The sequence below is a fragment of the Ceratotherium simum genome, chromosome 13 (genome assembly GCF_057802395.1).
Source record: "Ceratotherium simum simum isolate JZ-2026a chromosome 13, ASM5780239v1, whole genome shotgun sequence".
Classification (NCBI taxonomy): domain Eukaryota; kingdom Metazoa; phylum Chordata; class Mammalia; order Perissodactyla; family Rhinocerotidae; genus Ceratotherium; species Ceratotherium simum.
In genome coordinates, this window is record NC_141912.1 from 64,543,323 (window position 1) to 64,557,951 (window position 14,629).

Below are 14,629 nucleotides of genomic sequence, written 5' to 3' on the forward strand. Positions count from 1 at the left end.
TTTTCCTTTCTAGTTTCCTCCTGGCCAATACTATTTTTTCTCCTCACTCTCTCTTCTTTCTTTCTTCTTCTTGCTCTTTTTTTTCCTATGGACCAATGAAAAAATCTACTGGATGCTTATCTTGCTGCTTAATATCCACCACCAAGCCTTCCTTTCAGTTGGAAAGCATCAAAGAAAGCCTGTGTCTGAACCGTCTCACTGCCTGTAGTGCCAACTCTTCAACTCATCTAACACCACATCCCAACCAGGCTAGAAGCTGGGAATAAACTGAAAACCACTCCCCCTTCACAGCCCACTGCCCTAAAAGGTTAACTAACAATGATGTGCATTACTTCACTTACACAAGACTACACATATTCACAGACTAGGACACTTGCAAGCTGTAGAAGAAAAAAAACTTCTGAGGTTTAAAATTATGGTGCACGGAAATGCAAAGGTCTTTCCTTCAGAATACAAACCACATCTTTTGGGGAAAAGAGTAATAAGCAGGATCAAAATAAAAGCCCAACTTGAAAAAACAGATGATAACTGTAATCTTGGTTTTAATAAAGACCACACCCTACAATGTCAAGCTTACTTATTTCTGAAGAAACATGGAAGGGAAGCCCTACATCGTGAAAGGATGAAGAGGAAAGATGGAGAGCAATTCCTGGTCCTTTTATCCACAAAGGAGAGGAGGAACAGACATGACGGCGGCTACTGCCCTTAAGAAATGGATTTTTAAAAGCCACATAGGAAGAAAAATTAAACCGGAAGGGTAAAGAGTACCTCTGTCCTGAGTTAATAAAGGCAAACGGCTATTAGGATGAAAGTGTGGGGCCTATATGATTCCTAGACACACAGACTGTCCAGTTTACTTGGGGGCGGGAGTCTGAGAGGCAGGATGTTGAGGAATGTTGGGTAGAGGAAGGCAACGGTCCGACGGGATGTCAAAGAATCCAAAACTTTCTTTTAGGTCTATTTGTGTACAAGGAAAAAGAAAACTGACAAAACCAGGTAACCGAGTCTCGTTTGCAGAAAACACACAGACTGCAAAATCCCAGCCTCCAGACACAACATCCGCTCTGCCGGCGCAGGCAGCTCGTGCGCGCGCCCTCCGAGCGAAGAGAGCGCCGTCTCGGCAGCAGGGCCGGCCGCAACCAGGACCTCCGGCGGGCACCTGGGGGCGAGGCCCGGGGCAGGAGGGGCCGAGGGAAAGGTCCAGAAAAGGACCCGGCAGTCCAGCTCCGAAAAGACAACCACGCGGCAGAACCGCCTCCACTCATTTGCCAGAGGGTCTACTTGAACAAGAGGTCATCTTCGGAGTCAGAACCGGCCGTTGTGGGGCGCAGGAAGAGAGAGAAGGACCCCCGAGGAAGTCCGCATTTTCACCAATAACCATTTTGGTGCCAGCGGGCTGGACGAGAGAACCGTCTCCGGGCTGATTCTGAGTCACCATCTGCACCCTCCTCCCCACGTGGCTCTGCACTCAGAGTCACACCTGTGCGCAGGGTCCCCCGAGCTCGCCCCGCCGCCTCTGGGCTCCATCCTCACGGCCGGCGTCCTCCCCGCGCCTCGCCCTGTGCCGTCCCTCGGCCCGATCTCGGGGCCCGGGGCAGCACAGCCCGGCCAGCCTCGCTCCCTTGGGCCACGGTGATCCTCTCGCCCGCCCCCCACCCCCAGGGCAGGAGAGGCCCGGGCAGCCCGGCGAGGCCCTCCCGCCTCCCCCGGCGCGCGCTACCTCCTGGAAGAGCTCCAGACTGTAGGTGTTGTCGTCGTCGGCGAAGAAGAGCACGCCGGGCTGCGCGCGCTGGTGCCGGTGCCGCTGGCGCAGCCAGGCCAGGCCGGCGTTGCGCTGCTCGGTGGCGCGCGGCAGCCCGGGCCGCTTGTAGCGCCGCGGCGTGGGCACGTGCAGGTGCGTGCAGGGCAGCCCGGCGCGCGCCAGGAAGCGGCTCACCAGCTCGCTGCGCGCCGCCGCGTCCTCCACCAGGATCCAGTGCAGCTGCGCCACCTGGCGGAAGGTGTTGGCCAGGCGCGTCAGCTCGGCCTTCTGCACCGGGCGGCTGTAGGTGGGCGTGATGGCATAGATGGTGGGCAGGGGCGGCGCGCGCGGCGGCCCGGCCTGGTTGCGCCTCTCCGACCTGCGGAGCGGGGGTCGGGCGCCCCCGCGGCCGCGCGCGTAGGGGGAGAAGTAGGGGCGCGGGGTGAGCGGGGGCGCGGGCCTGCGCGTGTCCACGTCGAGCATGATGATGACGATCAGGACCCAGGGCAGGAGAGTGAAGAAGCGGCTGAACAGCACGGACTTCATGGCGCCCTCCCCGCCGGCCTCTCGGACGCCCCAGGAGGGCGAACGGGGACCCAGCGCGCGGCTTGGACGGCGGCGCCCGCGCTCAGGAAGCGGCGGCCGGCGCGCTCTCCATGGGGTCGGGGTCGGGGCGCTGCGGGGTCGGGCGCCGGGCTCCGGGGCTCCGCGCAGGTGCCGAGGAGCGGGGGCCGCGGGGCGGGTCGGCGCGAGGCGGACTCGGTGCAGCGCGCGCTGCAGGCCGGAGTGGTGCCGACGCCGGGAAGGCGGAGATCTCCGCGCGCTTCCCCAGGACTGCGAGCCGGAGCGGGTCCCGCGGCGCTGCGGGCGGAGGGGCTCCGCCGTGGGCCCCGATGCGCTCTCCGGGGCCCCTTCGAGGGCAGCAGGCCGGCGCCCAGGGTTCCTAGTCACGTCCCGGCAGGGGCGGCGAGGCCGGGAGGGGACGCCGGGGCGGTGGTTCCGGCTCCGAGCGCGCGCCGCAGCCAAGCCTGCGCTCCGTCCTGCTCCGCTCAGCGCCTCTCCCGCTCCGGCAGCAGGATCCCAAAGCCGGGAAGAAAGAAGGAGCGAGGGGCGGGGGCGCTGCAGACTCCGGCGTGCTCCCAGCTCCCCCGAGGGAGACCGCGGCGCTGCTGCGGGCGGGAGGGGAGTGGAGGGGAGGGGGCGCACGGCCAGGGGAGGCGGACAGGCGGCCCCGCGGGGCGGCGCGATCTCCGGGAGGGGGCCTAGTCCGCTGAGGTCCGCGCGCTCAGCTTTCTGAAATGCTGCCCTGTCTTTGGAGATCCGCCAGGAAAGCGCATTCCCGGGCGGAAAGCTCGGGAAACCGAGGTCGGGGTGCGAGGAGGCGGGAGGGGCCAGGACCCTCTCTGGAGCCAGGCGCCGGGGGGGCCCAGGCGCGGCCGCAGAGCGGGGTCCCCGAAAGGCCCACGTCGGCGGAGCCCGGGACGTGGGGCCGCTGCCCCGCTGCACGTAGATCGTTGGGGAAATTCCTGCCACTCCAGCCGAGCACGTTTAACTTATTTTTCCTCAGTAATTTGAAGTCACAATCCTCGCAGTCCGCGCCATTGGCATTATTCCGTTTGACCCTCCCAACGACCCCTTCTAGAGGCCTGGGAGGTGGCATCGCCTTCATTTTCTGGACGAGGAAGCCGAGGCTCAGAGTTTAAAGTGACTTCCCTGAGGTCAGTGGCAAGCGGCCAAGCGGACACAGGACGTGGCTCCCGCGCGGCCTGGGAATCACTCGGACGCGGCCGTCCGCGCGGGGCTGCGCTCCCGGGTGTGCGCACGTGCGACCGGTCACAGCGTCCGAGGATAGTGTCCGCAAGGCACGAGCAAACAGTTGGCGCTCGGTGTGCACTCTTCTATGGGGCGCACCTGCCGCCGAGCCCTGCGTCTGTAACGCACGGGGAGGAGCGGGGGGCGCGCCGCACACTCGCAGCCCGGGAGGCGCGGGCATTGCTGCGGGAGAGCCTCTTCCCGGCCGGCGATAAGAATTTCTGAGCCCGTCTTCTGAGCTGTCTGTCTTGCTCAGGCTTGTTCACGAGTAATTCCCTGTAGGCGCGCGTTCTGAGGGCGGGCGATGGAGAGCTGGGGGCGGGTAGGGGTGCTGCGGCGCCCCCCACCCGCCCAGCGATGCCGCGTCTGTGAAGGTCCCGCCAGCCCCTTTCCGCTGGAATTTGAGACCTGAGAGTGAAGCGTGTAGCTTTGACCCGCCTCCACCCTCCCAGGGTCCAGCCTTCGGTCCCCACCGCCCTGTATCGCTCAGAACTCACACTTCAAACGCGGCAAGTTAGGGCATCCTCAACATCGGAAACACCGCACCTGTTAGACCCCTTCCCGTGCGATCCTGTTCTCGGCCAGCCTGGGGGGCCTCGATCATAACGCAGCCTCCGGAAGACGTGTCCTGGTCTGGCCCGGGGGTGCGCCCACGGAAATCGAACTCGGTGTCTTGGGGGAGGGAGTTCAGCAAAAGCTTTTCTTAAATCCTAGAAAGCACTACACACGGCCCCCCCCGCCCCCCGCAAGGGTTACCTAAGTCTCCTTCACCCTGTGGGAATTTTTAATGTGCGTAGTTGAAGAACAATGCCCTGTGGGTTGGCTGAGTGAAGCTCAGGTAGTTCCCGAATTGTACTAAAAAGCACCTCGTTAGTAAACTCTTGGTTATTCCCACTATACCATAAAACCTATTTTTTAATCGCTTCTTCTCCAGCAACCAGGGCTATTGAGAGATGACACACTTTCAAAATCAAATTTTGGAACTTGGGATATTAACTGGTGCCCAGAATTCACAGGTGTCATACAACATGGCACTTTAGTGGCACATCCGCATCAAGGAGGTCACACCATCGTCTCCATTACCCTTGGTCAGTATTTGCTTCCCGGTTTACCTCCTTCAGCCATCTCTTGGGGGCATCCTGGTTCTTGGAGGCTGGCAGACCTGGGTTTGATTCCCAGCTGGGCTACTTACGCAGCGTTAGAAAGTCAGTAGCCTGTCAAAGCCTCCATTTCCTCATCTAGAAGATGGAGTTAATAATGCATACTCCATGGGAATTTTGTAAGGATTAAACAGGATAAGTTAGGTAAAGTATTTTGCAGAGGAGCTGGCATTATGCAGGCAGTCAATAGATGGTACTTACATACAAGTAACACTTCCTCAAAAGATCTTAACCCAGGAGATCTTGCGAGATTGTCATCACCCAGGACTATAAAATGAAATCCATTCTAAACAGGACTGACAATGCCTCTAAATAGGGCCCCATCTGTCAGGAAGGCGTTGTGTGTGTAGTAGAGTCTTCTCAGTTTGGGGTACAGAGGGGAAGAAAGAGGAAATCAATTTACCCCCAATACAAGGTGCAGCTTGTCACGCAATAAGGGTGACATGATTCCAAGTGACATTTATTTCAAAGACTGGATATGCCATATTGTTTTAAAGATTTTATTTATTTTATTTTTCCCCCCAAAGCCCCAGTGGATAGTTGTGTGTTGTAGCTGCACATCCTTCTAGTTGCTGTATGTGGGACTCGGCCTCAGGATGAACGGAGAAGTGGTGCCTCGATGCGCACCGGGGATCCGAACCCGGGCCACCAGCATCGCAGCGCGCGCACTTAACCACCGAGCCACAGGGCCGGCCCTGCCATATTGTTTTACATTCAGTGACTCAAAAATGTGGACCCAAATCTTTTATGATCACATCTGAGTAAAGATATGGAGATACAAAAATTATTAAGAATGTCCATTTGAAGCAGAAAACCAGGGTAAATCACTGTTAAATGCAAAAATTTATCATGCTTTTAAAATATTTAGAGAGTTTATCAGGCACTGGAATGGAAACACTTCCTTTAAATGGAAACTTGAAGAAAATGTCATTTTTATGAAGCATAATCACTGGGTAGCTACCATACTTTCCCATATAGTTTATGATATTCGTACATAGAACAATTTAAACTTGATCTGTGGTTGATAATGAAGGTTAGTGGAAGTCATTAGAGTAATTAAAATGATTGCCTAACTTCAGAGCTTCTGTACATGTTCTCAGTGTTTGTTTTCATTTAATCTCTAATTATTTGTGTAATGAAGTGAGCATTGCTTCATCTGTACTAATGAAGGCTTAGATTGTTGGCATCAGCCACTTCATTTCAGCATTCAGTTCTCAAGTAAAGGTAAAAAAAATCTCATCTTGGGAGTTAACAAAAACATATCATATAATCCCGAAACATTTACTTTTGCCTTGGTGAGTAAAATGCAACGATAACTTCTGCAGCATAATTAGTGCACCGTGTAGAACTCCTCCCGTCTGACATTGGAGCCTGGGGTTCTGCTACTGTCACTAAATCAACCTTCAAATAAGCATTTGGGGGACATCCTTGATATTCTTAGACAAGTAAGAAAGAGATCAAGAAAAAATCTATACACAATTAAGTATTTGTAAATATGATACATACTATATGATAATATTATGGGTATGCAAATCAGGTTGAAAAGAGAATTGGAACTAATTCATGTGCAAGTAATAACGTAATGTGAAGGTATTGATAATCAATACCCATGTGCATGTGAACATAAATATTTTCTGTTAAAATAGCAGACACAATTATGTGAAAGAGAGATGTAAAAATAAATCATTCTAATAGCCCTAAATTCCAGGAACACGTGACAGTTTCATTGATAACTCTTAGAAAAATGATATCCAAACCATGAATTAAAAAGCTCATTTGGTTTATTTTATTTTCATGCATCTGGATCCTCTACAAATATCACTTTTGGCCTAGAATTGTTCTAAATTATAATGCTTCCTTCAAATTTTAGACATTCGCAGCTGTTATGTACAAAATTTGATGTTAGAAGTAGTTTGTTCAGTAAAATCTTATTTTTATAGGTTGGGTTGGGATCAAGGTTGTTCAGTAAAAGCAGTTTTCTAGAAAAGTAGAAATTGGCAATTTATCCTAACGATTTTATTGAAAAATAATTGCATTCAGTTTGAAGAATAGCTGAAGATAAAACATGCTGGTGTTCCTCCTTTCCCCTTTGTTAATGAATTAGGATACACAAAAACCCAATAAAACATGCGTAAAGGCATACGAGCACACTTTATAGTATCTTTTTTCCTCTATCTTAAAAATTGGCATTTACATTAAAGTGGTAATTTGTTAGAAAGAGGATTTTACTGTAAAATTACACGACCTACCTTCTCAGTTGTTATGAGATGCAAGTATTTTAAACACTGTAAAGTAGTTGATACATAAAATAGAGGAGATTGGCTCTGAGTTAACAATTGTTGAAGCTGGGAGATTACACACGGGGAGGGGGGGTGGGAGGGTAGGGGGCTTCCTTGTATTATTGGGCCTATTTTTACGTATGTTTCAAAATTTCCATAATAAAAAGTTAAAATACATAAAATAGGTTATTATGTACTACAGTTTGTTTACTGAGATAATACTGGTGTCACAGGCCAGAAGCTGAGCTGGTAGATTGTTCCATATCTTGTTCAATCAGTCTCTTGGTCCTGAGAATAGACCAGTTCAGTTAAAGTGTTATGTCCTATTTCAGGAGACAACCGTGTAATGGAAGTGGGGGCATCTAAATTAGGGCTTTGTACGGTATGAGTAACAGGCGTTTAATGAGGGGCATTTCTACGGAAACAAAAGAAAAACAAAGGTTAATGATTAGAACAAAGCATAAACTCAGTTTTTGGGTCCAGAGGGCAGTCAGTCGAGATTTCTAGATCTTTAGATGGTGGAGTGAGGACAGGTGCTGGAAATCTGATGAATTTTTTTTCTTTTTGGTTTGTAGTTTGAATGTCTCTGGTGATGGCATGAGGTGTTATGGTGAACTTTCTGAGTGGGACACACAGCAGGGGGCATGAAGGTTGTCCATACACGATCTGTTGTGGTGATTTCCTTGAAATTTATATCAAGTCATCAAGCTTCACCTTGCAGTGCTTCAGAAAAATGGCAGTTTTAGTTTTTAGTCATGTCAAGCCAGGAGGGGGGAGAACAATTGGAAAAATTAATTATTGACAAAATGCACAAAATGGCAGGACCCAGTTTATGAAGAGGATAAAAAGCTTAAAGTCAGTGAACATGGCACAGTTCCACAACCCACAAGGGTGAGTTATAGCTTTTATTGAAATATAGAATTTCCTCCTTTCAATCACCCCCATTTTTATCAAAGATAATCGAAGCAAGACTAATTTGTTTGTAAAATAAGTCTACTCTCATTAAACGTGGCTTGATTGTTTACATTTAAGTGTGACAAGAATAGTGATTTATCATATAGGCTCTTTTGAAGTCTGCTTGGCTGGAACTTTCAATAAAGAATCTCAGATTGGATCTTTAAAAGCCTATAGAGGTTAATAAGCCAAGTCAGGAACTCACCACCAGAGTTGGCCTGCGGTACCTATAGATTTGGGTAAATTCCTCTCTTTTGGAGGTCCCCATTATATCTTTAGTGTCCTGGGTCTGTCAGGAAGTGACCTTCCTTGCTCTCCTGTAAGTTTGGAAACCCTATAAGCAAGCTACCAGGCTGGTAGTTCAAGGAACTTTATAAGCATTGGCTCCATCAATCTTAGTTCCTTAAATCCACCTGGTTATATCTAATTCTGTGCATATCATTCTCAAATATGATGTTCCAGTCAAAGCCCTGGTAATATAACCAATGTTTTCAATTATGGCCTGTTACAAGAAGAATAAATTCTTATTGAATTTATGCAAACAACTATATTGTCATGAAAATAAGAATAGTCAATAAGAATTTGCAAATTCTGAAGGGATCAGGTGAGAAGAAAAGATAAATGCTTCAATTCTGTTTACAAAGGTATAATTTACAAAATTTCTCTAAGTTATAGGCAGTTTAAGAGAAAAGAGAAAATGAATCTTTTAATCTGGACAAAAATTTTAAAAAGTAATATTTTAACAAAAATTAATTGAAAAATATAATGTTTATTTAGTCCCATGTAATTAATTCTTGGGTTTTTTTTTTCCTGATGAGGAAGATTTGCCCTGAGCTAACATCCATTGCCAGTCTTCCTCTTTTTTTGCTTTTATGTGAGCCACCACCAGAGCATGGCCACTAACGGATGAGTGGTGTAGGTCCGAGCCCAGGGAACTGAACCCGGGCTGCTGAAGCAGAGTGACGAACTTAACCACTAGGCCACTGGGGCTGGCCCTAATTCTTGTTTTGCTTGATCTTGAGTTAGCAGTTTTAGGAATCAGTTTCTCCATTAGATTTCTAGAATTTCTTACCCAGTTCAGTGGTATGATTTTAAAGTTACCAGAAACCCGTATTCCAGGGTACTTGTCTGAGTCCTTTCCGTGAATGTCTTTGAAGATGAAGCGCTTTTGTTTGTAGATGACTGCAAAAGTTTTCAGGGAAGCATTAGAGTGAAAAAATAACTATCTGTGAATGACGGAAGGCTCAAAGAAAGCTATGGTTAAAGATCGGATGAGAGTTTATTATAATGTAATTGACATCCCAAAGTTAATTTCAGGTCGAAAAACACTTTATTCAAAATTTGATTTTGGGAAGTTTGTCAAAAAATGTTAAAGAGTTGAACACTTAATTAAATAGATCACAGATCACTATAAAACAATGTCTAGTTATCCATCTAACCAAAGTGACAATAAAAAATTTTAAAGGCAAATTCAGGAAGTAACATACTTTAGGTGAAAAAAACCTTTGCTTTTTAAATATTGAGAAGACTCAGTTTTTCTATGTAATCAAAGCCTTAATAAAGCTGCATGAAGCAGAGGAAATTCTTTTGATAATATACAGAATCTTTGTTTCCTACACAGATTACTCAAAAGTATAGGAAAACCTTTTATAATCTCTTATTAATAGAAGACCAATAATCTAAGAAACTTTGTCATTTTAACAGAGAGAAAATTAACCACTAGTTTTGTTTCAGTTTATTATTGAGCTCGTTTATTTGTAAGAGTTTATAAAAACTCTTATAAATAAATCCATTTACTCAACTTTGACCTTGCAACATAAAATTTTTTCCCTACTATCTTCTGCAACTTTCTATATCCATTTAGGTTTTGTCCTACTCTTTTTCCATTTCTCATTCTGGAACAACCAGTCATTTTATTTTAGGACAAAATTAGTCTCTTTTTCCCTTAACGAAAACATGTCCTTCATACCTCATACTTTTTTTTTTTTAATCAAAAGTACATCTTACTTTCCTTTCAAACTGTGCATACAAAATTTTTTCCCTTTACTCTTATGGTTTGTAGTAGTTTCATTTACAAATACTGATTGCCTGTCATATACTAGCATTCTGTAGCAAACTAGCAAATTTTATGAATATATCATTTCACGATTTATAGGTACATTCTTTTTCATAATATAATTTTTCAATGTGACATAAAAGAACATGTTTATTAGCAGACTCGAATATCTTTTGTCTCTGTAAAACTTAAGAAGTCAAAAATAGCTAAACTTATGTTTAGCAATTAATGTTTCAGTATTTTATCTTGTTTGGAAAGGAGCTAGATAGTCAATGAAAATCCATCATTTTACTTAACTTAGTATAACTTTAAAGTTTCAAGATACCAAAAAAGATTTTGGAAACTATTTTTAAGCAGATATATTTTACAAAACATAATCATTATTGAAAAAGTTTATTTATAAAATTTTATCCTACTATATTCATTTAATTCGCTTGTTTTAACAATTATGTTTGAATTGCTCATCAAAATTTCATGATGTTAAACGAAGCTATCCATCATCTTAAGTTATTTTTCCTGAAGACAAATCAGGCAAATATCAAAAAAAAACCACAGGAGCAAAGAAGCAGAAAACACATGGTTCTCTCCACCTCTTTCACCGCCACGATGGACATACATTAAGAATTTATTCTTTATTACATGTTTTGTTCTTAGGTCGAACTTATAATTTTACAACTCTAAACATCTAGTAGAGATAACATAAGCTTCCCAAGTGGAAGAATTTGTATGCCTGCACTAAATTCAATGTTGACAATTCTGAAGACACGCCTATTTTTATTAGGCCAACAAACTTAAACTAGTTTTTATTTACTGAAGATTATCCCAGATCATGTAACCTTGAAAAACATTGGAGTTCTATATTTCTGAGAATTTTATGAATACTTAATTTATATAGTGCTTATTTTCCTTAAGCCAATTAAATAAAGCTCTTTTAAGAATTAATTTTGGCAATATCATCTGCAGGTAGGAAAAGGATCACGTTATCCAGTACATAATGTACAGACATAGACAGACAGACACAGAGATCTTATAGTTTTCATTTTATATTTTAGTCATGAGTTAGGTATAAATACAGAAACACAAAATTTACTGATTTATATGGGAGTTGATTCTCATCTTTGCTTTATTAATTTTTTTCATTTCAATCTGATCTTCCCATAGATAACAATAGGACATTTGTTTAGGATGAGAGATCTCTAAAAAATCCTTTTAGATATAAAAGTGCAAATCTTCAAAGGTATATCTATTTCAATGTGACTACAAACCAATAAGCCTTTTTACAGCTTGAAACCAGTAAACTTTTTAATGGATTAACAGTGGTCGCAAGAGGCATCCCCAAAGAGGGCACAAAAGATGCAGCCCTCCCGAGATCCAGCCTCAGACAGACCCCCTGAGAACTAGCAACCGTCGGTAGGGTGCTGGCTGCAGGTGGGGTGCAGCCCACATTTCTGTCCCACCATGTTCTCAGGGCCCCCAGTCTGACAACTGGCTGCCACATACAGGCCCAGCAATCCGCATGCCCTGGCAGGTGGAAAGCCAAGTCAAGCTCTCGGTACACAAAATTAGACAAAGTCGAAAGCCATAGCTGTCCCCGGAAGGGAAAGGATCAATAATCAATGGGTACCCACAACCAAATTCACAAGAGTCACAATCCAGAAACTAAGTTTTTTCAAATGTTTTTCTCCTGCCAATCTGTCCCTGGAAAGGAAGGGACAAGGAGGAATTTCCACCTTCCTCTCTGCACCAGTACTACAGAGAGCCGGGAGAGCTGACTGTGGCGAGAATTGCCTTCTGCCGGCTCTTGTCAGTTCTCCCAGGACCCCATCCACAGGCTCTGGAGAGGGCAAGGGTGGGGCATCCAGCCCTTTACCATCACATCCTCATCGTCCAGAAACTGTGGGGGAGGCAAAACTTAGGGTCTCTGGCTGACCCTGAGAATTCAGTAGACGTACAACTGATTAACAGGAGAAAAGCATACAAACTTCTTTAATAGAAGTTTTATGTGACATGGGAGCCCTCATAGGGAAATGAAGACCCCAAAGAAGTGGTGCAACCTATGCGTTTACACTAGGTTGAACAGGGAGGTATTGAGGAAAAGTAACTAAAATATATGGGGAGGCTAAAGGAAGATGAGAATTATTTTAACAAGGTCTGTTTGTACAGAATTTCCTCGGCCTCAACTCCCCATCTCTGGTGATGAGAATGTTTCTTTCCTCGTGGTATGGGGAGGCCATCTTCCACAAGGGAGTTTTATCTTTTGCTTTCAGAAGAAAAGGCGGTGGGGGCGGGGGGGAGGTGGTCAGAGGCCCTTCTTGGACCTGCTATTTTTCAAGTGTCTTTCTCTCAAAATAATCCTGATACCAAAGTGGCAGATTTTGGGGTGGTGTATTCTATAACCCTTCAGGCTGCTATAACAAAGCAGCAGAGACTGAGTGGCTTAAACAACAAACATTTATTTGTCCCAGTTCTGGTGGCTTGTAAGCCCAAGATCAAGGTGCCAGCAGATTCGGTGTCTGGTGAGAGCCCTCTTCCGGGTTGCTGACTGCTGACTTTTCATGGTGTCTCACAAGGCAGAAAGACAGCAAGAGAGCTCTCTGGGGTCCCCTTTGTAAGAGAGCTAATCCCATTCTTGAGAGCTCTACTCTCATGACCTAATTTCCTCCCAAAAAGCCCACTTCCTAATACCATCACATTGGGAATGAGGATTTTATCATATGAATTTTAGGGGCACACAAACCTTTAGTTCATTGCACAGAGTTAAAGAAGGTTTGCAGTATCTTCTTAAATGAGAAAGTATCTCCTGTCTGTCTCAAAAGTAAATCTAGTCCCCGTGGGTAAACACATGTTATATGAGCACCCCACCTCCAAAATATAAGAATTAAAAGAACATTGTCAATGTTTTAGAGGCAATTTCTTCTAAATATTGTAGTCCATTGGCTTGAATGTTCCTTATTATTTTCATAACAAATTAATTTATGAGCTTACCGTTGGACAATTGAAGTGCCTACATTTATTAGTTTCTGTTTCTTGCGTGCCAAATTAAGTATGACTTGGCTTGGGCATGTATTGTAAATGAAATATGAACCCCTAAAACAAAGTGAACAAGGGGTCTGTTCCCTTCTTCCTCTGCCCCTCGGGAGTTTATAGCTTCAGCCTAAGAATTAACCCACATACATTTAGTCAGGAAAGGAGCTCATTAAGTAGGCTTGGTTCTGAAGCAGAAATAGCATAAGGGCTGCAAAATCGAGTCCATTATTTTTCTAGAAAAGTGCTTGGCATTCTATTCAAATAGAATGCAATTAAACCAGCAAAATCATCATTCCCAAACTATGGTATAATCGCTCAGAGTCACACTTCATCTAACCGAAAACAAAAGCCCTTGAATTCCGAATGAAGCCACGTTCTAATACAATCTCCAGCAGCTGGGTGGCGAGGCTGTCACAGTGGAGGGGCTGTCACTCTGTAGGATCCAGAAGCACTTCATTATGTAGAACGCAGTAGTAATAAAGCACGGAAACCTAAGTGTGGACGCTGTCTGCTGGCACGGTTACCACAGTGCTTAGAAGTTACCTGAGACACAGGTCAGCCTTGTTAAGAGTGTGGCAACATGGCACCCAGGAAGAAGAGCTGGTCCGAATGAGGAGATCTGAGTCCATACCCTAGGTACCCATCACGGGTGCCTATCTGAACTTCTTCCTCACTTGTCAAATGAATATGATAACAGTAACTGCCTCCTGTCGTCTGTCCTAGAACTACGAGATGCTGTGTAAGCACTGCCGTGAACCAGGTTCTGTTCAATGCACTAAACACACTTTCACACAGCTCTGCAAAGTAGGTGCCGAGACTGGGAAACTGTTCTAAGGTCAGCCAGCCGGTAAGTTATGAGACTGAATTTGAATCCAATTCTTCTTTTATTCCGAAGCCAGCATTCTTTCCACTACTAGAGCTGTTTTCTACAAATGTGAAAGAGTTGAATGGGTAACAGGAGATCTGTAAATGCAAGTCATCTCAGCATTTAAAGTCCTTGTGGTGAAATGAGCTGACATGTGTAAAACTCTTAGCACAATGACACAGTGAGTATTCAGTAAGGATGGCTGCTGCTGTGATGATGATGGCGTAGGGTGCACTTTTGGCCTCTGAATATGCAGTGAATCATGACAATTAGAATAGGACTGATTGCAGACGTTTTTAAAAATGAGTAATCAAGCGGTCATTGTTACCCAAAAGCATAAACTGGTGGTAGGAAGAGGCCTGGGCTGGAGTTCAGAAGAGCGGGTCCTGGTTTCGGCCCCTCTTGTTATGTTATATGTTTGACTCATAACAATAGGGACCACCTGGGGATTTTCACGAGTGTGAAAATTTCACGAGAATGATGAAAATTTGGACAGTGCGTGTGAAATTCTATTTGTAATCAGCACCACACTGTAAAAATGATAGTGGAGATTTAGAGAAGGCATCTCTGTTGGGCGTAAGGATTTATGGATACGGGTGTTTTCTCTCTGTTGCTGCCAGCGTCAGATCGGTGGCAGCCAGAGAGAAAGGGATGTTTACTGGACCGACTGTAACTGATGTCGTATGGCATACAGGCTGTAGGTTCAAAGGAATAGTTCTTTTTTTTTTCTGTTTT

General features: G+C 45.6%; 1 protein-coding gene across 3 annotated transcripts in view; it reads right to left on the reverse strand.

The window, feature by feature from the left end:
* B3GAT2 (beta-1,3-glucuronyltransferase 2) overlaps positions 1-2,857 on the reverse strand; it is a 53,685-nt gene extending 50,828 nt beyond the window's left edge. For all 3 annotated transcript variants that reach the window (XM_004423976.3, XM_087438795.1, XM_087438796.1), the window contains exon 1: positions 1,721-2,857. In XM_004423976.3, the coding sequence (XP_004424033.1) occupies positions 1,721-2,287 (567 nt within the window). In that variant the 5' untranslated portion in view covers positions 2,288-2,857. The remainder of the gene's footprint in view (positions 1-1,720) is intronic.
* Between the last annotated feature and the right edge of the window lie 11,772 nt (positions 2,858-14,629).